The sequence below is a fragment of the Anser anser genome (genome assembly GCF_964211835.1).
Source record: "Anser anser genome assembly, chromosome: 1".
Classification (NCBI taxonomy): Eukaryota; Metazoa; Chordata; class Aves; order Anseriformes; family Anatidae; genus Anser; species Anser anser.
Window position 1 is genome coordinate 189,892,723 of NC_139720.1, and position 24,089 is coordinate 189,916,811.

General features: G+C 51.1%; 1 protein-coding gene across 2 annotated transcripts in view; it reads left to right on the top strand.

Annotated features, from left to right (window-relative positions):
- Window positions 1-804: 804 nt before the first annotated feature.
- SLC7A1 (solute carrier family 7 member 1) overlaps window positions 805-24,089 on the top strand; it is a 36,098-nt gene continuing 12,813 nt past the window's right edge. The window contains exons 1-4 of one of the 2 annotated variants that reach the window (XM_083849487.1): window positions 805-946; window positions 17,987-18,370; window positions 21,536-21,694; window positions 23,511-23,685. In XM_083849487.1, coding sequence (XP_083705613.1) covers window positions 18,001-18,370; window positions 21,536-21,694; window positions 23,511-23,685 — 704 coding nt within the window. In that variant the 5' untranslated portion in view covers window positions 805-946; window positions 17,987-18,000. Of the gene's footprint in view, window positions 947-17,754; window positions 17,908-17,986; window positions 18,371-21,535; window positions 21,695-23,510; window positions 23,686-24,089 lie in introns of those variants that run through there. The other variant, XM_083849488.1, reaches the window with a different exon arrangement.

Consider the following 24,089-nt stretch of genomic DNA (forward strand, 5'->3'; position numbering starts at 1 on the left):
GGAGTCACCGTCCCTGGGGGTGTTCAAGGAAAGGTTGGACGTGGTGCTTAGGGACATGGGTTAGTGGGTGACATTGGTGGTAGGGGGATGGTTGGACCAGATGATCTTGGAGGTCTTGTCCAACCTTAATGATTCTGTGATTTTGTCTCCGTGTCACTTGGTGTGCTGTCGGTGATCTGAGTGGGGTAAACACCACAGCTGGGCAGTTCACTGCGGCACAGCCCCTCAGTTCTCATTTCCATTGGGTTCAAGAAGAAAAAGTAAGCAGTTTTCTGTGATGTTCTGGCTAAAAGAGTAATTTATAACATTTTCCAACACAAGCTTTCGTTCCCCTGCGCTAAGGACACAAACTCTGCTTACAGTCTGCTTTTGGGGGCAACCTCCCTGTGATCTGAGGAGATGCTCTCATCCAAGCCCTCCTTCCATGCGCCGGTTTGGCTGTTTCCTCAGCCGGACCAACGAGGCCTTTACCTCCCTCTCTTTTTTTTTTGTTTTCCCTGCCGCGATATCTGGCCGAGCACCCCTTCTCCCCGTGGCTCAAAGTCCCCCTTTGCTTCTTCCCCCCCTTCAGCTCCCCGGCCCTGCCCCCGGCCGGGCCCGCCATGGCGCCGGGCGGGAAAGCACCGAGATGGCGGGCAGAGGGCGGCGGGGCCCGGGGCTCACCGGGGACGGCGGCTCCGGCACCGGGCGTCCCTAGAGACCACCCCATCGCCCTCCCCATCCCCGGGGGGGTTCCCGGCAGCCCGAAAAGGCCCCGTCCCGGCAGCCTCGCCCGCCGCCCGCCTCCCCATTCATCGCGGAGGCGGGGCCGGCGCGGCCTCTTTGCCGGAGGTGTAAAGCGGCGGCGGGGAGCGCGGCGCTGCCATGGCCACGATGCCAGCCGCGGCTGCCGCCCGCCGCCCCGCCTCGCCTCACGCCTGAGCCCGCCGCCGGCCGGGGGCCGCGGGTGAGTGCGGGAGCTCTCGGCCGGGGCCGGGGCTGGGGCTGGGGATAGGGACGGGGAGAAGGAAGGACGGGGCCGGGGCCGCGCCACGCGCGGGGCATCCATTTTGCATGATGCAATCGGGGGCTGCGGGCTGGGGGCTGCCCGGCACCGTGCCCTGCGCGGCCCCTCCGTTTTCTCCCCCGTGTCCTCTCTTCTGCTTCCACCCCACCGCAGAGCACATCTCCAGCAGGGCCCTCCGAGGCGGGGGAGCCAGCCCTTTCCCCCCCTCCTCAGTCCCCTTTTCCCCCCTCCTCAGTCCCCTTTTCCCCCCTCCTCAGTCCCCTTTTCCCCCCTCCTCAGCCCCTTTTCCCTCCTCCCCAGCTTTCGGGGTGTCCCATCCCCTCGGCGTGCCCCCCAACACGCCGGGACCCCCAGCTCCGGCTGTGCTGTGGTGGCAGGGGGTTGGTGCCCAGCCTCCCGTGGTGGCAGCTGGCACCCATCCAGGTGGGCATCGCCACCGCCTGCCACCCTGCCCGCCGTCCCCCAGAGCCAGCCAGGGCACCAGAGCCATGAAACCCATCCGGCCCCACACGCCTGGCCTGGCTCAACGCGCTTCTCTTCACCCCACAAGACGAGCGGGGTGGCGGAGGACGTGCTTCTCTGGGAGGTGCAGGCCCGAGCGCTGAGCAGAAGCGAACCTCGGACCACGATGGCCATCCCTCGTCTGGGACCGCAGCAGCCACAGCGTGCAGTGCTTTCCTTCCTTTTAAAATTACAGAAGAGGCTGAGAGTTCACTGAGAAGCCAGCTTTGTGCTCCTGGCGCTCCAGTCAACGCTGCAGCCCACAAGTTCCTGCTGTCCGCTGTCCTTCAGCCTGCCCCGGTCGCTGGTTCCCACCTGCGATTAGGGAAGGGGCTTGTTCCCATTTTGTGTTTGTCAGCATTTCACGGGCAGCTGGTTTGACTAACAGATGGATTTCTTCGTGTTTTGCATATTCATGTCTGAACGTTTGTGGCAGGCAGGGCAGAGGGGGGGGGAAAAAAATAAAAACCTCAAGAGGGTTTTTGTATGCAACACAGGCTGAAAAGAAGGGTTAGGACTTTCAAGGAGTCTTGGTTTTGGAGCAGGGTATAATTACCATCGGTGCTGCACGGACCGAGGACAAGAAGACCATTGCAGCTCTGAGGAGTTCACAGGATATGAAAGAAGGTGGGCTTTATGAGTTAGCTGTCTGTTAGCTGAGCAGTTTTGACTATCATGCGTGGCACTCACGGCCATTTGCAAACATTAGCAGCAGCCCCGAGCAACGACCCCGTGATGATGTCTGCCATCACACGGACCTCTCAGCACCCCTGTTCCAAGCCCAGGGCATGTGGGGAAGATGTGTTTGCACCTGTAGGTGCTGTGGGACAGCCCTGCCTTTAGAAATCCCTTACTCGGTGACACTTGGCTGCCTCTGCCATCGAGGGAGAGGCGTGGGTAGTCCCTGTGCTAAGTTCCCGAGGGCAAGACGCAGCATGTAGAAACAGTAGTAAAGCAGAAGGGTTTGTAAAGCCTGCTCTGACAGTAGTGCGTTTGAGCCTCGTGACAGGGAAGCGTGTTTCGCTTTGGTTTTCAGCACTCACCGTGTGTTTGTTTTGTGAAACGCCTGGCACACGGCTAGGCATGCATCCACACCCAGCTTCCCAGTCGCACCGGTGTGTTCACCGTCTTTGCCTCTGACTTGGAGAAACCTTCCTGGCTGGTGAAATACTCTGTGGACTTGCGTTGCCTTCAGCAGTCAGCCTAAATGTCTTTTAGACAGGGTTTGTATCTGATGCAAAAAAGGAGGAATCGTGTAATTGGCCAGGCTGCATAGGGGATGGCTCTTGTACTGTGCTCCTCCACTAGTGTGCCTTAGTGAAATTGGCTCCAAAATGACCCTGTTCCCTGGGCTGCGTTCTTGGTTCGTGCCATTTCACCGGGGTGTGTTTTGAGGCTCGCTCCTTGTAGGCTTGTGCTGATCAGTGAGAAGACAGGCTCAGGAGGCACCCCGAGTTTTGGGTGGGCTGTAACGGAAACTGAGGCCAGCTAGGCTTCTAATTCAAGCAGTTCAGCTGTGAATGTGGGTTAAAATGTGTTATTACACGTTTGCAACGTGCTCATGAATCCACGTGAAGGAGAGAAAAGGGAGCTGGATTTGCTAGATAGAGGGAGCGTAGCTCAGACAAGAGGGAACCCATGAGTGGTAGCATTGCTCTTCCTGTAACCTAACCAGTTATCAGAGGAACCAGCTCTGAGCTGTGTTTTTGTTGAAATCTTTGCCACTCTTTTTATTTTTATTTTCCTTTTCCTGTGCCAGTCTACTAACAAATGTCAGGTAATGTTGCACCTAAGCTCCGTGTCTCTGCTTTAGGTTATGAGATATGTGAGGGCTGATATGTGGCAATCTAACTGGTGCTGAGCACAGCGGCTGGTCTGGTCTGTGCAAGAGTGTAGTGTTCGTTGTTTCCTCTCCAACGGGGAAGAGATGTGGTTCAGGCGGAGGAGAGCAGGGATCTTGTTAGAATCGCTGCCTGCACGATGTTTCGTTCACTCTTGATCTATCAAGTTCCTCGACCTTGATCCACCATGACAGGTTAAGGAGACTTCAGCAGCCTTTCAGAAATGCCACTTCCAGTTGTACCCCATCTTTCAGAGAGCAGGAGACGACACGGCACCTTTAATTCTCTTCTCTTGGCCCACATCGGCGATGCCAAAAGCTCAGCCACGTGCGGTTTGGGGCAGGAGGAGGCGAGTGACTGCCACTGATGCCCCATGGTTAATCCGTGGGGCAGAGCTGCTTTGCCCTTCCCGGAGGCTGAGCTGAGAAGTCCTGCTGCCTTCACCAGGTGAGCAGCAGACCTAGGAGGTTGTTCTGGGTCAACTCAAGTCAGTACCAACCCAGAGCTGGCAACCTGGCTGTGCTGAAGGTAACATTCAGCTGGCCAAACGTAGTCATCTGCGTCCAAGGTGAGAGTCCCCACGTCCCACACTGTCCTGCAGAGGAGGGCTGGGCATTCCTGCGGCACCGACACCGATGCCTCGCGCCCTGAAGGTCGCTCCCTGCTGGCTATGAAAGGCTTAGCTCCCATGTAAACGTCTGCGCTGCAAACATCTAAATGTTTATCTCGGTGAGCTTGCGAGGTTCTCGGATTCCTCAGCGGCTTTGGGGAGAGCCGTGGCTGTTTGCACTGGGGGTGAGTTTGTTCTGGTATTTGAGCACTCCCTTGTTAGTGCCTTTGCTCCCATATCGCTGCCTGCTTAAACCCACAAAGAAAAAATAAAAAGGCATAGCTGAATCCCTTGGTCAAACAAGACATGGGGTTAACTAGCACCTCCCAGTGATTACCCCCTGAGTGCAGGATTCCCAACTATTCCCTGTGGTTCCTGGGCACTTTGGGAGTGTCGGCGATTAGGGATTGGGGCTCCCACCTCCCCGCTGCCAGCATGGCTTGTGCAAACCCCGGGACCCTCAATCCAGCGTTACTGACTTGCCTTAAACCCACCGAGGTGGCCGCCCAGCAGTCCCGTGAGCGGTATCTTGTACAGAAGTGCCTTGTTTCGGAGTTTCCAGGATGAAATGCCACGAGATTTTTGGCTCTTGGTGCGTTTTGGAGCTTCCAGTTTTCCCCTCGAGTGAAAACCAGTTCAGAAAACGTCATTTTCACAGAGGTGCAACTCGGCTGTGCTCAGAAACTGGGGTAACTGCTGTGGGAAAAAAATACACTACTAGTTCCTTGGCTAAGCATTCCTCCTTACATTTTCCTCTTGATCTGACCTGGTCCTCAGTGTGTGCCATACCATGTCTCAACAACCCCTCTGAGAAATCCACGCGATTCCCAGGTTTACTAAAATGCTACGTTTATTGCAGTAACGGTAGCATTTAGCTTCCTATTTTCTTGCAGCTCCTTCTCCTGCCTTTTTCTGGGCTGAGGAATAACTCTTGGGTTCTCTTTCCCCAGGCTTCTGGAGAAAGGTCCCAGCTGTCTGTTCTGAGCTGGACAGGTTTTGCATCTTGCTCCTGCCTCGTTGTTTTCCAGACCCTTGTCATTTCCTGTGTCTTCCCTTGTAGATCTTTTAGGCTGTTTAATTTATAAATCACAAGAATGAGGATTTTAATTAGTATACTGTTTTTTGAGGGTTTGCAATGAATTGCCACCCGTATTTTCTGAGCAAGCTGTGTTTTTTTCGTAATTTAGTGGCTATTTTGTGGTCATCCCCTTCTAAAAGTTTATTATAAGCCACACCGATGTTCTTAAAAAAAATAAAAAAATGAACAATGAGCTTTTCATTTAACTGGGTTTGTCCCTGGTACGGATTCATGCAGCTTGCTTAAAACCCTCCGTACCAGCTGATTTATTTGTTCCTGGAAGCCGTTCCCTCAAACGAGGAGGTGTTCTCAAAATAAACAGCGGTGTGCGCCGTGCCCCGTATTATTCCTGGCAGCGCGCGAGGCCGGCTGCCGTACGGCACCAGGCGTTTCGCTATGGTGAGAAGGATCCGTCTGGGGATATTCCCCTCTGCGGCCGGAGCTCTGCGAGCCAGCCGTAAGGAGACCTGCACGGTGCTGCCCCGCGTGTCCGCACCGCACGGCTGGCATCAGGGTGGTGGGACAGGTAAACCACAGGTGAGTTTGCTGGGGCTGTGGGGTGTGGTTCAGCGCCGCTTCCCTTTGCTATAAAAGAAGGACCGTGTGAAATTGCCGTTTTTATAACTTTATGGGTGAAGCACGCTGAGATCAGGGCTTTTTGGTTCCCAGAGATCCACCTCCCCGTACCGCCTCCGCAGCGGGAAGTGATGCAGGTCCGGGTTGTGGGGCAGCAGAAGGCAAGAAGACCACTTGTGCCAAACAAGAAGGGGGGGAAAAAACAGTACAAACTACAAACCACAACAAAATCAAAACGCTGCTAATGCTGGTAGTAGTTTCATTCGGGAATGCCTCCGTGGGAGGCTTATTAGGGTATGTATGTGGCAGGAGTAGACGCAGCACGCAAGAGCTCACTGTGAGTTGATAAATGAGCTGTTTCCCTAAGCTGAAGAAAAGCTTGCCTCCGTCAAGTGGGAGAGCCTTAAAATAAACCAGTTGGAAAAACTGTTGCGTTCGTAGAAGGAGGTCGCTTCGCTGAAGCGACTCTTTCGCTGACGTCGTTTCAGCTGGCAAAGTAAATAACGTGATTTATCTCCAGAAAATATTACGGAGGGGATTAGTTAGTTGGCTTGGGTGACCAGAATACAGTCTTTCATCTTCAGGTTGCTGATTAAACTCCGCGTCGGGTTGCTCGCTGCCTGACAGCTGCTTGATGACCCGTGTGAGGTGGTTCCCAAGCAAAGGATGCTGCCGAGCGCTGCGCTGTTTGTTTTCCCCCTTCCGAAAGTTCACAGAGCAGGGGGACCTGCGACGCGCGTTGTGAAGGGCTTTTGCTTTGTCTCTCTTTGCAGCAGAGCCCTGCATCAGGCTGGTTCGTGCGCCTGCAGCTTGCGAAAGCTTAGAGCAGGCAGTTAAGGAAAAATAAAGCAAAATCAAGCCCGCCGTGTTCTGTGCCTGACTTGGAACAGCAGCAGAAGCGATCAAAACAGGTATTGGGAATTTAGCTGATACGGTTGTGACATGAAATGATGCTGTATCATCAGGTATCCACTGGTGCTGACCACAGGTGCAGCAGGCAGGGCCTTTCAGGCTCTGTAATCCGCTGGAAGAGAGGAAGAAAGGAGCCAAAAGGGTCCTGGCACCCTTAGCGTGACGAAGGGCAACACCCAGACCTCTGCAGCTGGACAAGGGATGAGGGTGGAGGTGGCACATAGGGGAAGATCGGTATTTGAGCTCCCGCTGGAAAATGAGAACTTGTGTGAGACTTATCCCTGCTGGAACGGCAAGGATTGGGCTGGGAGTTTGGCCTCTGGCGCCTTTTCAGTTCAGGAAAGCTCCAACACAAGCAGCAGAGTGAAAACACGAGAGTTCAGCAGCTTCAGAAGACTCTTTATTTTTTGAGGAATGCAGTTGTTCTGAGGAATCATCGTTCTTGTGAGGAGGTCTTTGTTTCTGAAGTCAGTAGGTTCAGTTTGCTGTCTTGGGGTTGGCTGCAGCTAGCTGGGAGGAATCCTGCCCCTCGTAACCTGGGAGGCTTGTGAAGAAACGCCAGGGGATCCCCGGGGAAACGTGGGTGAGTGTTGTGGCCACGTGGCTGTGCTCTGGCAGCTCCAGAGAGAGCGTCGCAGGCGGAGAGCCCTTCTGGACCTGCCTTCTCCTTAGAAGGAAGTATCTGGAGAACAGAGCAGTCCCGTGCATAGCACCGCCAGCAGCAGTTCTGCACTTTCATGCTGCTGTTCAGACCCTTGGAAGGGGGGGGCAATACTAACCACCACTTGTTTCATACTTATTTTGCTCTAAAATCACCCATATTTTTTTTTCCCCAAGTCCCAGGGCAGAGGAACTAAGCAGAACAGAATATTTACAGCCAGTGGCTGGATTCCTTCCTGCTGTCACTTAGCCTCGCAGCAGCAGCACATTTTATTACACTTCAAAGTTTCTTCTTTGAGATAAGTGACGTGTGGGACTGGGGGGAGCTGGCACTGTGCGTGCTGGAAGAGCTGCAGTGAGATGTTTAATGCAGCACCGCTCGGAGACTGTCGTATTTAGGCCTCTGCACGCTTCCAACCTCATAAATGTAGTCAAAAGTGATTTCTTTTGATATCAGAATTGGGAAACTCTAATAAGGTTTATAACATGTATTAGCAGACTGGGTGATAATAGGGTGATAATAGCAGTTTTTCTCCCAGTAAGAAGAAATGTGTATTTACTCCAAACCATACACTTTTGCTTATAGGGACAGGTATTTTTAAGGGCAACCTTATCACTTCCCTCGACAGGGCTCTGTGCTGTGCAACTGGTCGGCTGCCAGGCTGATGGAGGGGAATGAGAAATAGATGGCAACTCTTTTTATTTTTTTATTTTTTTTATTTTTTTTTTTTGGAAATTGACCTGCGTTTCCGAGTGGAAAAACAAGCTCCCTTTGCAGAGCCGTGCGGGTCGTGGGCGCCGGCTTTCCGCAGCCCGCATCGCAGCACGGGCAGGGCGACGCAGCCTGCAAGGTGCTGTTGCCTGCAGGACTGGGGCCGGGTCTGGGCTCGGTTTTGCAGCAGCCTTACGGCTCGGCTCAGGCCAAATCCGCCAGTCTTTGGCGTTTATCTGCTGGCAGGCCGTGGGGCTTGCAACAAACCCCCAGACAAAAGCTGAGGAGGCTCGGTCAGGTCCTGTCCTTCTGCGTGTGAACGCAGGGAGACGCAGCCCGCAGAGAAAAGCGTTCACTTTGCCTTTTTCCTCCTGCAGCACGGCCGTGGAGGAGCAGGGGAGAGCTGAGCAGTGAGTTTTAGCTGGGCTAAAAGAAAGAGTGTTTACCAAAAGCAAACAAACCTTACACCTGCCTCGCTTCGATAAGTTTTATTTCGGTGGAACACATCGAACCTGGCCTCTGATATCCGTGTGACAGCAGGGGCACCTGATGACGGTGCGATCAGAGCAGTCAGACCTCACACACGTATCGTTTGGGCTGCTCTGTACCTATTTTGGGTCTGGATAACCTGAATGTGGTTTTTGGCGGCGTGCTGTTGTAAAGCCATCAGCGTTCAGGAGCTGTGAAGTCTTTGCAGCGAAAGCTTACGGGATTATTTGCAAATCACTTCCGAGACTGATTTTTTTTCCCCTCGGTCAGAGCAGCAATCCCATCTCGTATGCCTTTTTTTATGACTCAGGTGCTTCTGTCCCATTGAATACTGGATTTTTACTGGAGCTTGTGGTGTCAGGGACTGGAGGACTGCCGAGCTGGGCAGGGTCGGGTCAAATGCTGGAAGGAAAGCGAGCGACTCGTGAAACAAGAAGTTTTAACAGCAAGCGGGCAAGTACGTGGGCGAAGCTGCCATGGCAACTGCTCGTAGTGTTTGCAGAAACGACCAAACCGTGCCCTGCTGCGATTCCTAACCGCTGGGCTGCTTTCAGCAGCCCTCTCCACCCGAGGTGGCCGGGAATACTGCGGGAAGCGGCTGCCTGGGAAGGGGAGGAAGGTGGGAAGGTGACGCAACTCGAGTAGTGCGTTGCAAGCCTGGGGATCGGCACAGGTAGCGGCTTTCGCCAGGCTGGGGTGGTTTGATGGCAGGTGAGAAGCGTGTGGCCACTGCCCTGTCACACGGAGGGACAGCGCTCCCCGTCCTCCTTTCTTTTTTGTACTTCTTGCGCTATGTCAAGTCCCTGTCCAAAACCGAATGAAGGTGGAGGGCTGACAGCTCTGACTTGGCGGGCTGTGCGTGGCAGGCCCTGGAGAACGGCATCCAAATCGTTGGGAAGAACTCCGGGATTAATGAGAACGTAGTCTAATTGCTTTATTTAGATTGCACAAGCCCTGAGGGATGATGTAGGCTTTGTAGCATAATTTGACGTTTGCAGGCACAGTTACCCAAGGATAGCAGAAATTTCCTCAACGGGAGGAACTTTTTCAGACCGGAGTCGTCCTGGTAAGCGGGAGCCCCACGATTTGCCACGCGGGATTTCTGCTTTCCTTCCTCCCTGCACGCCCAGGGCGAGCTGAGCTCTCTCCCTCCTGCTAGCAGCACGGTGCAGCGTTTCTGCAGAGCTGGAAGAAGAGGTGAGAGCTCTGTTTTAAATGCTGCGAAACACCCCTGCGAGCACCCTCTCTGTGGGGTATAGACGTGAGCCCTCGGGTCCCAGGGGTGACCACGGGTCTGGTGCTGCTGCTGGGTGGCCCTGCCTCCAGCTGGAGCTGCCGCTGCTCGCCACAAGCTGTCGGCTGGCCTCCCTGCCTCTGAGGGATGTACCAAAATTGATGTACCTGAAAATCCCTGCTTGCTGGGCCCTTCTTCCTGATGGAACGGCAGCGTTTGGGGAAGTCTCCCTCCATCCATCTGCCGGGCTCGTGGCGACGTGCCCACCTCGGTGCAGGATGGCGTTCGTTCTTCCGCAGAAGCGTCGGGGCTCTTAATTTCTTATTTGATTGTTTCCCCACCGCTGTTTTAATAACAAACCAACTTCTGTCTCGGTCTAGCTTGCTTCCTTATCTCCTCACGGACACTTCCCACCGTCTCCCAAGGACTATTGTCTAAAGGCCGTGCCTGCAGCTTGCTGAGTGGCACGGCCGGACGTTTCGGCTAAGCAAAGCTCTGTCTCCCTTTTATCTAGATTTAAGAAGACAGAAACTTGCTTATTTAATATCGTTTCCCAGAGCATAATTCTTTTTTTTTTTTTTTTTTCCTGCTTGCTGTCAAGGCTGAACCCCTGGCAGATTCCAGGCAGTTTGTCATTCGGAGTCGATCCCTGGCAATCTGTCTCAGGCTCTGGTTTGGCAAGCCTAATTATCAGTGGAGATCCCCTCAGGTTTTATGACAAATTGAGGGAGTTAAATCAAGCCATTTTCTCACAGAATGTAATTTGAAGCCCTGCTGAGGAAGTATTTGAGAAGACTGGTCGAGCTGGTGGGAGATATTTCAATTAAATGTTTTTCATCAGAAAATAGCGATCCCCATAACGGGAGAGGTGTGACGCCCTCTGTCCGCGGGGCGGGGAGGCATCTCCCCAACGCTTTGATCCCTGAGGAGCTGCAGACAGCAAACGCAGGGCTGCCCTCCTACAGGAGCAAGCATATTAGCCAGCTGCACCTGGGTCTTCCCTGCGGTAAGGCAGGATGCTCTGTAATCAGTTTAAGAGGGACTTCTCTAACCTATTCTGGAGATGTTTGGGTGCTGGAGGCTTGCATCTTTCCTGTGTCATGTCCCAGTGTTTCACCGTACCTGCAGCTAGAAAGGGATCCTACTGGTGAACTTCCCCACTGCAAATTAATCCCAATACATCATCTGTTTGTACAGGAGGAGATTTTTAATGTCTGTCCAACCTTTTACCTGCTGAATGGCTCCCTGTGGGCATCCTTTGCTGTTAATCACAGTGGAAGCTTTGTAGAGAAGACCAGACTCCAGCGAGCTTCCATTTGGGACGCTGAAGCATGTGTTTTGAGAGGTTGAAGCGTTCCCCTTATAACTTTCAGAGTAGGGACCTCCCTCCTTTTATTTTGGTCAAAAATCACTATTTGTTTTAAAACGAGTTTTGATGTGTATCAAGTAACCCGGATCAAATTTTATGCAGGAACTGAAGCAAAACATTGAAGTTTGCCTGCTCTGAGATTTTGGGGGAGTTCCTAGCTCACAAATATTTTGCAGTTAGGCGATCTTGTCTGGACTTGGGCAAAGGATGATCTTTGCCGTCTTGGAAGTTCTTCTGGGATGGGAAATGAACTTGTTCTTTGTTGTGGACAGCAGCTGTGCCGGTTCGGAAGACAGGCTGGTGAACCACAGCACGCCGAGGCAGTAGCGGAGCACCAGCACGTGCTCTTCCAGTGGCACCAGGTATTCCCCTTTCAGCAGCTGATGGTAAGTAGATGGATGATGCAGGGATCAGAGAGGGCGCCTCGCTGCGCCTTTTCCAGTAGAAGGAACCCTCCAGGGCTGTGAGATGCCTGCAGAACAGTGGAAGAAATCTCTCTGAGACACCCGTGACGTTCAGGAGCTGGAAGAACAGAAGCCGCGAGTGGCAGAGGGCTGGTTCCCGGGCAGCACGTTCCTCGTGCCGTTCAGACAGCTGCGTTCAAAGGAGAAAAGTAACACGGTCCTTTCTATGGGCAGCGTGTCTTCAGGCAGGTAGTTAAGATTGTTTTTGTACACACTGCACACCCACTGCTGCATGTGCTGTTGATCTGTGGGTAGCGAGTGGTTTATATTTAACTGGATGACTTCGTTCTGAGTAGTAAATGCCTTACTGGTGGGTGATCCCGCTTTTAATGACAGAGTTGGCAAAGAATGTAACATTTAGTGTCCACATACGTATGTGCCAATGTAATCTACATTTCTGCAGTGTATATTTACATAAATACATACTTCTACAGACGTAAAAAATATAGAATTATGTGAATCAAGGGAACAACTCAACAGCAGATGGACAAATCTTACCTGGTTATCGTAAGAAAACAGGATGGCATCCTTTTCTGCACGGTGAAACTGATGCAAAGATTCGCAGTTACTTTCACTGGCTTTTGGCTTGGGCTCCCAGCCGTCGCTGCTGCCGTGTTGGGATATCTTCCAGCTCCACGTGACGCTGGTGCATGGTCCTGCCTTTGTTCTCATCAGCTGTGAAGCCTCTTCTCTCAGGGCAGGCATCTGTGTGGAAAGCTCAGTGTCTGCTGTAGCTGTCTCGTCTCTGCCCTGTCACTCGTTGCAAGGTAACGTAACGAAGCATTTGTAGGTTTTCCAAGAGAGGTCCTTCCAAAGTGCGTTATCTGACACGCTTAATCCTTTAGTGCAGCAAAATAAGGTTTTGCTTTCCACCAGAGGCTGGCGTGCCTCAGTTATTGTTTGCTTTCCTCTGTGTATTTCCGAATGAGGTTTCAGAAGGCAGTCGGTGGTTCAGGTGTGGTCCCTTAAAACGTAACCTCTTTGCATCTAGGAGTCTGCAGTTAAATCTGACACCCGAAAATATCTGTCGTGCTACTAGAAATAGTAGGTGTATGGATTTTTCATCTCTTCTTTTTCTGAGTAGGGCTTCTCTGTGAATGGTGCTACCTTGGGGATGGAAGAAACAAAGCCAGCCCTTTGGAAAGGGCACCCAGAGGGGTTTATTACCTGTATGTCCATCTGAAAGTCAGCACCGTGTGCTTGTTCAGGAAGCTAGTGTGTGTTTAAAATAAAAACAGAGGGCCAAACCCATTCCATGTTGTTTGCCAGACATGCCAACATGTCATAAGCACCCGCTGTTTGTTCTCCTACAGATTGGTAGCAGTGATGCTGTAGCTGCATGAGGAGACATTCACTGAAGACCAAAAGGATGCTGAGGAAAAATAAAACTGACCATGGGATGCCACTGCTGTGAAGGAGGGGTATCGGCAGCAAAGGTTTCAAAATGAACATAAGCATATATGGGACGAGGCTGAGTAGGGTTTTCTGCTCACTCTTCCTCTGCAGAGGTGCCGGGGCAGTTCATTGGACATGCAGCAGGGTTAGGCTCGGGTTTTCTCTTTGTTTTGGTAGAAAACTCCTTGTTCTGCCTAATTGGCTTTAATTTCATGCTCTTCTGCGTGCCGGAGTTGGCTTCTGAGAAGAAAATTCTCTGGAGCAGCAGGGCCTTGAAATAGATAAGGAGTGGTTTCCAGAAGTTGAAACAAATTGTGATTGTTTAGGAAGTGGTAGTACTGCTTTTGTAAAACGGTGCCGTGTCAGCTTATTTTTACACGTGGTGTTTCATGTTCGGCTGGACAGATGTTTGTTATGGTTTACTTCTTGCCGGTAGCCAGATGCAAGACTGCTTGTTTTCTTACGGGATTGTTTTGAAGAATGTCCCTTTTTGAAATGTTGTTGATGGGGAAGGAAATCTACAAACCTGATATAATAGGTATGTTAACCATTAGATAAGAGGAGAAAGAATATCTTATTTTACTCTAAAATACAATGCAGCCGAGGCACGAGAATTTGGACGCAGAACAAACGTACAGTGCGCTGTAAATAAAGGACAAGGACCAGTAGGAATGGGTGGAATTGGGCCCTATTGAAGTCGGTGGGAGCTTTGCTGTTGACTCCGACAGGATCCCACCGGAGGATGTGAACCCTGCCCCGGGAGCCGCCCTGCTAGGTTATTGAGGTGGGTCACTCTTCCCTCGGCTCCTGCCGAAGCCCCCAGGTGCCCAGGGCCTTGGGGCGAAGCCACCTGGGGTGGCACAAGTTGCCTCTCCACGCTTCCCAGGGTAACTGGAGCACGTATAAAGGTGAGCTGTAGAAATCAGGCCAGCTCCTTGCGTCCTGGGGTGGTTTTAAGTCAGAGGATGGGAAGAAGGGTTGGCATTTAATAAAGCTCTCCGTGTTGCTTTGGTCCCGTAGCTTTAGCGTGGGCTCCAGGCGGGAGGAGGGTCGGTCCTACAAGAACTTGTCCCAGGAGCTGTCCTGGCAGCAGGTGAGTGGTGTCCAGCCGTGCTCCCTGCAGCACCCAGGCTCCAAGGGGCTCTTCCTCGCCTTCCAAGAGCTCGTGCCCAGGGTCACAGAGGTCTTCTGTAACACCTCGGTGCCCTGAGCACTGCCAGGCTGCTCAAGCAGGGCGAGAGTCAGGCGCGCGAGGGCGCGCAGAGCTCATTTCGGTTCATTCAGGTCAGGTTTCCTCGACTCGAAGGTGGTTATGTGCCATTTGGCAGCGTTTCTAGAGTAATTTATATTGTTTTATGCGATTAGGACTGCATTATGCCGCAGGAGTACTGACCATACGTTGAAAATGAAGGGTCATCGTTTCAAGTGTGGTGAGGAGTGGGAGTGAGAGGAGCCAGCCCAGCACACATTTCCGTACTTCAAAGGCAAGAAGCCTTCAAAAAAACGAGATCACAGGCAGATCCAACTTCTAAGGAGGGGAAAATAAGCTCCGCCGAAGTCACCCTTTGATGCAATTGCAAAGATAACAAATGATATCAGAGGAAAGGTTTGGGGCAGAGGTGTAATGGCCCCTCTGCTGCATCCAGAGAGATGTTGCGCTGCAGACGGAAGAACAAAATCACGCTCGTCCTTACTGAAAGTCACTTTGCCAAGTCATCGTGAGTATAATTGAAAGTGAGAGCTTGGTTTTGTTACCCGCTGCTTGAAAAGCAACAAAAATGGGCAAGAGATGCTCAGGATTGCCATCAGTCGTCCACACGATGAAAGGCAGCGCCGCGTGCGAGGGGACGCAGGAGACGGCTGCGGTTCGGGCGCCCTGCCCCCTGCTTGCTCGTGGCAGCGGGCAGGCTGCAGGTGGCATTTTGTTTTCGGGAGAGAAACCCCAGCTTTCTGGCGCTTTACGGGCAGGATGACGTTGACGTCTTGATTTTTCAGCTCGGCCAGAAGACAGCCAGCCATCTGCTGGCACTGAGCCACCGGCGGGACGGCGGCCTTAATTTCTAGGTCCGTCGTAATTAAATGGTTCCTCCTCTAACCAAGTTATCCATCGAAAGCCCTTCTGCTTTTTCTCTTGATGACCACAACGCAGCTGTAAAAACACCCGTAGGTGTGCCCGAGGAAGCTTCGGGATTAAGTTATTTTGAAATATGTTTTTAGTGGCATTCTTGAATTTATGTATGAGCTTGAGATAATTCACCAGGTATTTTTTTAATGAATAAATCCTACCTCCCCCTGCCCCCAAGACCTGGCCAAGCTCCTGCCCTGGTCCAGCATCCCTGCAGCGAGGGGCTGCTTCTCTCCTGGGGACATTGCTCCTCCCCAGCCCACTTTTTGCCCAAAGGTTGTCACAACACAATTAAAGGCTGGACAAGATGATCTTAGAGGTCTTTTCAACCTGAACGATCCCATGATTCCAGCTGTGGCAGAGGAGTTTCTCAGGTACCAGGCTTTCATTTTCAGTGCGGAGATAAAACCCCCATTTGTCTGGCACCGCTGACTTGTGCTCGTTTGGCAGGACACCGGGTTTGGTTAAATGAAAAGCCTACGTAGAAAATAAATGGTCTACAATCGTTATTAGGCAGCACGTTTTTGGAGCAGAGGCTTTGCACCAAAGCCTGAAAGCAAATTAGGGTCCACAGCTCCTCGTGGGGCTGGCAGAGGAAGGGAGAAGGGCTCAGGACCGTGGGGACTGCCTGTACCTGAAGGTATTTGTTAGACAAAAGTGTGTCACACTGCCTCTGTTCCCCGCAGAGACGTCCTCCTTGGAGCTTTGTGCGGCTCACAGCGGGTCCCTGCCGTGCTCGAGCAGCCCTATCAGCTGAATCAGGCAACCCTAAACACTTCGGGCCATTCGATGTCTCAACCTTGCCATAAATAATGGCTTGGCAAGAGGCAAACTCTTTTCAGCAGTCCTTTGGCATTTCTGGGTGTTTCTGCACGGCGTAACACAGCTGTGCTTGCACTGAGATCCGGGGCTTGCTTCTGAGTCAACCCGGTCTTGACTCTCAGGCTGGCTTTGGGAAACAAACCCACTGACACATTTCCTGCGGGTATCTTGCTCGTAGCTGGCTGCAGTTTGTGGCAGGGATTTCTTTGTTTTGGTTTGGAAGGGTTTTTTTTTTTTTCATATGGTGCAAGAGGCTGCAGGTGAGAACCAACATGCGGATAAATTTTGGTAAACAGACCCGTCGTCCTTGGGAAGGGAGAACATAGCTTTCCCTGTCCACGTGCGTCAGGAGTTCCCGTAGTTCACCAAATGAGGTTTTTCGAAGACTTGCCTGAAACCTGCCTTTCTCCAGGGTCTGAAGCAGTGTCTTTCTGGACTGCGGCTGCTATACAAGAGCTTTTGGTGGAACTGGGACGGTTCCTGGCACGGTGGGACTTCCCAATCCTCAGCCTTGTTCCTGCCGTTGTAATTACTTTCTCATAGTAGGGGAGGCAGGCGTAAGGCCAAGGGAAAGGGATTTAAGCCTGGGTTTACAACTGGTGTTTGGGAAAAACAGAGTTTTTTCATTTTCTAGTTGATGATGTGATGGGAGAACTGAAGCATTGGACTTAAGAGCTGCCTCAATTAAGTTTCTTAGCATGTATTTTCCCACCTTTTACCCTGGGTTTATAGCTGGAGCGATGAAGTACAAGTCTCACTTCTCCACGCTGTAAATTGCACGTAGCAATATTTTGTCCACGCGTTATTCCCAGCACTGGTGTCGGAGTGCAGTGTGTGTTCAGTGGTCTAAAGTGCACCCGACTGCCAGCTGGCTGAGGATGTTGGTGCTGGGATGAAGGTGGGGTGGCGGGGCGCGGGCTCAGGAGGATGGCTGCAACCAGTGGGAGCAACGCTCGGAAGAGAAGGCTCAGGGGCGAGCCATGAGGAGGTACCAGGGCATGGTTTGTCTGCAGAGAGGAGTTTGCTTTACCCCGCTGCTAATCCCGTCGTAAAGCCCCAAGCAGGGAGCTGCACCCGAGCTGCTCACAAGCTGAAACCGCTGCACACCGCTGTCTGGCCGTGCCAGCACGTCTGTCTGTACGCAGGGACGGCGAGGGCATCGGTTACAGGCAGATAAACATCACTTTGCGCTGGGATTTGTTTCGTTTGCTTCCAGGTATGACGCATGCAGCTGTGGTCCTCTGAAACTTGGTCCTGCATTATAAGATGTGCGTTTCCCTGCAACGCGTCTTAGAATATATGGGTGATCTAAAAGGCTTCATGGACAGTATTACACGTTCGTGTGCCTTTGGAAGCATGTTGCTGGCGTGGGACCACAGCTGGAAGTGCTGCCCTGCGGTTTCACTGCGTGCCCCCTTCGTGCAGTGCTGCCGTCCTGCTGGGACTGAGAAGTTCAGGGAGCTGCACGCAGCTGATGCAAATAAAAAACAGCTTGAGCCTTTGCCTCAGCGTAACCAAATTAAATAAAGCTCGGCTCTGCGTGTCCTTTATCCCAAATTGTGTCTGTTCCAGCCTGTGGGCAGTTGCCAGCCTGTGCTACTGCCTGCTGGCAGGAGCTGGAGCTCCGAGAGAGAAACGTGGGTCTGTTTTACTGCAAACGGCGTCCCGCCGCTGCACGTGGTCACGTTTCCCTCTAGGGACGGCAGCACGTGTGGCGCCTTATTTTGGGACGTAATGCTCCCAAGTTTTGCTCTTAGTTCACCCCCGAGACTTTAAAAGGATATATAACTACATATAAACATCTGCTTTTTTTTTTTAATTCCCAGCCCAGGAACAGTGCCCTGAGATCTGGAAGGCAGGCTTCGCTTTTCTGGCTCGCCCAGTTGTGTACGAGCTGCGTGGTTGTGAAGCGGGTGGGAGCTGAGGAGAGCACATCTCGTTCTCCTGGGGCTGCCCAGGCTTCATGAATGGGAGTAGGAAGCAGAAAATGCTGTATTTTTTTTTTCTGCTTTGATTCCCTGCGATAAGCCTAGCAAACGTGCTGAAGGAGACGTTTTGCCCCGTGAAAATGAGGAATGCAAGTGGGAAGATTCTTCCCTCGAAACGTAGCGGGGTGAGGCGTTATAACTGCAGCAGTGCTGTTTGGTGGGATGTGCCTGGGCCAGCTAACGATGACAGCTTCTTTCTCGCAGGCCCAACCACAAGGATGGAGTGCCAGAAAATTCTCAATTTCGGAAACCAGCTCCTTCGCCGGAAAAACGTGGACTGCACTCGAGAAGACAGCCGGCTCTCGCGGTGCCTCAACACGTTCGACTTGGTGGCCTTGGGCGTCGGCAGCACGTTGGGTGCAGGCGTCTACGTCCTGGCCGGGGCCGTGGCACGGGAAAACGCGGGGCCTGCCATCGTGATCTCCTTCTTGATCGCCGCCTTGGCTTCCGTGCTGGCTGGGCTCTGCTACGGAGAATTCGGTGCCCGCGTTCCTAAGACGGGATCAGCTTATCTGTACAGCTACGTGACCGTGGGCGAGCTGTGGGCCTTCATTACGGGGTGGAATTTAATCCTCTCCTACGTTATCGGTGAGTACGGCGGGTGTGTGGTAAGACATTTGGTCCATTTTAGTCCTTTTAGATTTTTTAAAAAACGACCGAAGGTTTGAGGCTTCTTCGGCAGGGCGCACCGACAGTGGCTCCTGTCACTCCACAAGGTGAGTGTTGTACTGTGGGCTTTGTCCTGAAGCCAAATTATTACAGCAGCTACTTCCCCTGAACTCCCACGTCACCCGTTTGGCATGTGCTGGCTGCTGAGAAAGAAGTGGCTGGCAGAAGGATGCTTCTCCACGGCAGCTCCGGTGCTCCCGCCTGATTAGGAATTAATTTCTGGCCCCTGTGAGACCTGCTCAAAGGGTCAGGAGATGAGAATTCTGTCTCATGAGTGGTGGCAGGATTTAGCGTAGGGTGAGCTGCAGTTTCGCAGCCTCTGAAAGGTCCAAACCAAATCCCTTCTAAGCCCTTCGCTCCCATTAGGAGAGGCCTTGCATCATGCTCTGAGCACGCAGCGTGCAACCCCGCTGATGCACTAAAAACTAAAGCACACTTTGCCAATTAAGGATCCGGGTCTTTGCAAGCACATTCTGGGCTTGTCATCATGCCCATAATTAAGGCTGCAACCAACTTGCCAGTTGAGAGTGGAGACTTAACGAATTAAAATGAAAAACAGCGTTATGCTAAATGATTAAAGGAAGTTTTTTTTTTTAAAAAAAACCTGCATTTTATGGGATGTGCAACCGTTACCTTGGAGATCAGTTCCCATGGAGCCGGGAAGTGTAAGATCGTATCAAGAGTGATAAAGTGATGTAACAGCTGCTTGTGCTGGCTCTGGTCTGTGTGCTCCCTGAAACCTTTTCCTCCTCTTCCTCTCTCTTTTATTTATTTATTTTTTTAATAACAAATGAGAGGTTGAAAAACCAGAGTTAATTAACCTCATCTCCTTAGGAAATCTGAATCCTGTGGTTCTTTTGTGAATCAGGCTCATTCCAGTGAGGAGATAAAAAATAGTTTTAAAAAAAAAAGTAAGCATTTGATTTCCTCCAGACTTCTCAAATGGACTCTGTTTAGGCTACATGTAGAAAAATGGAACAGATTTCTTGGTTATTTATCATCTCATCCAAAAGGGTAATGACTCAGTCTTCTTCGTGCTCCTTGTCTTGTTATCTACATGGTGGCCTTCCTACCATGATACTGGACCACAAAAATGACTTACATAGCCATGGAAAAGTCTCGGCGCGGTCCCAAAACCTGATTCTGCAATTTCACCATGAAAAGATTGTATACCTAGCGTTACGCTCCCAATCTGAGCTGAGAGATATTTTTTTTTGTCCTCTCCAAATGGCTTTTGAACCACGGCCTCAGCCTTTAGTTTTGAGTTGGCTGCTTATCGTGTTACCAGAGGGTAGAAAATTCATTAAAAACTATGTAGGTGTTGTCCGTGAAGGAGTTCTAACACAACTTGGTTGCTTTTAATTCAGCTCTGTAACAAAAATAAATGTTTGCAACTGGCTTCCTCACAATTTGGGAAGAAGGGCGGCTGTTAAAAATCATCCTGAGGAGGATGCGAGCTGTACTAGGTCTCTCTTTATCTTATGCAACATTTTCCCCTGTGCTAATTGCCCATCTTGTGAGCAAGGACAACTCCCATCAGCATCAGGGGCGTGGGAGAGAAAGCTGTGTTGGCAGGCACACTCTGCAGTTCAGAGCTGGGGGCTGAGAGGGGGCAGAAAGCCAATTTTTTTTTCCGTTGCGCAGCAGAAAATCCTAAGCAGTGCCACCAAAGCCAGCCAAGGTGGCGGGAGCTTAAATTTGTAAGGGACTCAACCAACCTGATGTTGTCACTGAGGCTTTCAGACGTGTTCAGAAAGTATTGTGGGGAAAAAGTTAAATCTTGGGGTCCCAGGATCGTGGTGGCCACGGGTACAACTCTCCTGGGTACAGGCCTAATGCCTTTGCGCCAAGCTCTTCAGCAACAATAAAGATATTATCCAGGTGCCTGCAGCGTTGGAAGAATGTCAGATTACCCCCACTCCTCAAGCCTGTTGGTTACAGAGAGTTCAGGATAAGCTGATAGTGATACGGAACTGGCTTCCAAGCAGCTGGCGTCCAATATAAAGCATGCAGGAGCTGGTTGTTCCTGTCCTAGAACATGAAATATTACAGCCAAGACCAAAAAAAAAAAAAAGAAACCAGCAGTAAAGAGATAGCCTTTTCCCTTGAATTGCCTTGAGGTAAAGCAGAAAATTTGTGACGTAGTGCCTAGCAACTTTCAGAGTTTTTTTGGGATGAAGTGGATGGCACTGGTGTCCCATCTCTTTAAACGCATTCGCTCTACGTACCTCTGCATCTCAGTGGGCAGCACAGTATCCAGACAGGTCTGATCTGTAGCTTATTATCACGCTGTTGACAAGCCACATCGTCACAGGGAACGTTCCCAGCGTTGCTACAGGTGCTGTCAAGCACTGCTGAAGAGGACTGAGCTGTGGCAGGCACTGGTGTTGTTTGACACAGTCACAAGAGCTGGAGTTGGGACCCGAAAACCTCCCCGTAGGTGCCTGTGTCGGGATAAACTTCTCTAGGTATAAGTGGGCCCAGAGCCCTCTAAGGAATTGCTCTGCAAACCAAAAGCAAGCCAACCTCTTTTAGTTTTGTGACTAGGCAATTATGTACAGGATTAATAATGTCATGCAATTAGATGCTGTTATATATAGCATACAGCTCAGGCTGCTGGGGGCTGGAGGAAAAGGTCATTCTAGGCAACTTAAGGCAAAGCTGAGGTTTCCTAGGAAGCCAAAGCACTCTGTTAAGGAATTTTACCTTGTCAGAGCACGAGTCTGAGACAGCTGATGGCCTTCGTTGCCATCAAAGCAGGTGCTAAGCGTGAATAGCGGCTGAGGTTTGAAGTGCTCCAGAGGGCAAACGCCCGATGGGGACCTTCAGCCTGTCCCAGACGGCCACTCCCCAGGTCTGGGGGGAGGCAGGTCCCGCACCTCCCTGTGCTCGCACTTCATGCAGCAATGGGCTGGGTCTGCAGAGGAAATGCTGCTAGCACCTGAGCTCTGAACACACGGCTGCCTTCGGGCACCGTGGTGCTCTTTGAGACCTGCCTGTGGCCAAAAGCTGCGCGAAGTGCCTTGTGTTTGGGGTGTTTGGCAGCTGCAGAAGGTGACCCACGTCCTTTCTGCCCTCTGACAGGGACCTCCAGCGTGGCCAGAGCCTGGAGCGCGACGTTCGATGAAATCATCGGCCAGCACATTGAGGAATTCTGTAGGAAATACATGACGATGGATGCTCCGGGAGTGCTAGCCAAATACCCAGACATCTTCGCTGTGGTGATAATCATCATCTTAACAGGTAAAAACCTCGGGGGGGTTTGGGAGTCTTGGACCTCCCTCTTCTGTAATTTCATTGTTTGCTTTTGGAATAGGCACAAAGTCCTCATTTATTTTGGACAACTTACTGAAGGCTCTTTCTTGCCACAAGGGTTGGATTGACCTATATAGCTGCAGTGGAGTTAGCGCTGGGCATATCCTGTTTACAAGCTTTTTAATTAGAGGGGAGCGTTGTTGATATTTTCGAGCCACTTTTAAAGCCTTCAATCAAATTTTATATAAGGAAGGAAAGAAAAGATGACTTGTTATCCTCAATCAGGTATGGGAGTCTAATCCTTCCCCCCACAAATCCTGTTATACAAGGATTTCATTCTGTTACTCTACTACTTTTATTCCCGCTTTGATAATCTGCCAATTTTCAGTGCCTGGGGCCAAGAAAAGTGAGAGGCAAAAATATGGGACTCAGTAGCAACCTCATGTACTATTTTTTTATATTAGGTGTCAAAGCATGGAAATATATACGGACTTCAGTTTGCAGCACTGAATGTAAGACCCCAGAGAAATAAACCTATGAAAAGCAGTCAGGTCCTTCTCCTTTTTTCCTAAAAACGTGCCAAGGCTTTGATCAGGATTTGGAAAAGTCTTGAAAATTTGTAAAATTAAAAACCTTCTGAACTTTTGCCAACTACTCCAACTGGATCTTGTGAAACACTCCCAAATTATGCAAATGGAAAAAAAATAAATTACTCAGGTACCCCCTCTGTGGTTTCCAGCATGCAGAAATGCAGTGTTGCCCCAACAGGGTTATCCCAACATTTCAAACTCTGCATTGGATGGGCATCTTGCAGCAGGGGACAGGCTTCATAAGCCAGTGATGCTTTGGCATCTGAGTTAGAATTTGGATCTCTTATGTGGCTGTCTCAGCTTTTGTCCTATCTTAAATAAGGAAACATGAGTGCACAGGACTCTTCCCCTGTCCTTGAAGTGCCTTGGGGTAGCAGTAAGGACACCATTTAGTGCTTCTTCTGTCCTTCAAGCCCACGTGAAGTTGTTTTCTTTCTCTCTCAGCCTTCTTATTATATGTGAGTTCAAGGTTTGGGTTCTTGAAAATCAGGTACCTGAAGAGCAAATGTGATTTACCAGAGCTTGTCGCTCAGGGAAGCTGAGTTATGCCTCAGCAAAGCACTGGTTGCCAAAGCCTGCAAATATGCTCTTCTCCTAATGGGCAAGAGGTTGAAAACCTGCTCTCGCTGAACTCGTAGGCAAAGCTCCCACTGATTTCAACGGGAGCAGGAATCTCAAGATGCCACCTTGTTCCGTGCCTTAAGCTAGAAACAGCTGACCTCCTGGCTTCAGTCCTTGTGAGGATGGCATCGTAATTTCCCCTGCTCACAAGAAAAGGTGAATGTTGTTGATAACACCTGCCTTTGGCCAAGACCTCTAAGACAGTGTTCCTTCATGGAAACCCACCTGGCTTTCTCTCGGTCCCTGCCTGGAGTTTGTGGCTGGCTCTGGGTGGCACAGCACAGCGCCGGGAGGTAAAGTAAAGCACTTTTCCCTGGAGCACGTCCCAAACGGGCACGCTGTGTGGGAAGGTGTGTTACTTCAGACAGGGGTAATGTGTGGGCTGGAGGCCCTGTCCTTCCCAGTGACTTAATCCTGGCCTACCTGAGCTGCTTGGCTTTGTGGAGAAACAAGAAATTTTAAGCTGGGACGAGCTCAGCGTTGATACAGCGCTGATGTTTTCAGTAAGCGAGCTGTTCTGTGTCTCCTTCCCAATGCCCCCGCGCACGCTGCTGGTGGTGAAATACCTGACTGCCCGTTTGCTCTTTTTGCAGGGCTTTTAATTTTTGGTGTGAAGGAATCTGCCCTGGTGAACAAAGTGTTCACCTGCATCAACATCCTCGTCCTTGGCTTCGTCATGGTCTCTGGCTTTGTGAAAGGATCGCTAAAAAACTGGCAGCTGACTGAAGAGGACATTTACAACACCAGCCACGGCATTTTTGGGGACAAGTAGGTTGTACCTTTTTCTCTCAGACATAAAATCGATGCATTTTCACCATCAGGTTTAGAGGAGGGTTTGTGGAGCGATTCAGAGGATCAGTGAATGGGATAGCTTCCTCCTTCACCAAACACTTCGGGGGCAGAGACGGTTTTGGTGGGTGTTCGCTGAATGTGGGCTACTCTACTGGGGTGAAACTGGTGGGAGATAGGCTGGGTCAGCATGGGCCCTGTGCAAAAGTGACCATTTCCAGTGTCATGACTGGAAGCCAAAGTTGAGAGAAAAGAGCTTTTCAGATAACCTCAAGCTCAAGGTTACAGCAGGCTGGCTCTGGTGCCTGTTTTAAGCCATGACCAAGTGTAGCTCTGTGGCTTCTCTGGACACTTGGGCAGCTTCCTTGAAGAACCATTGTGCC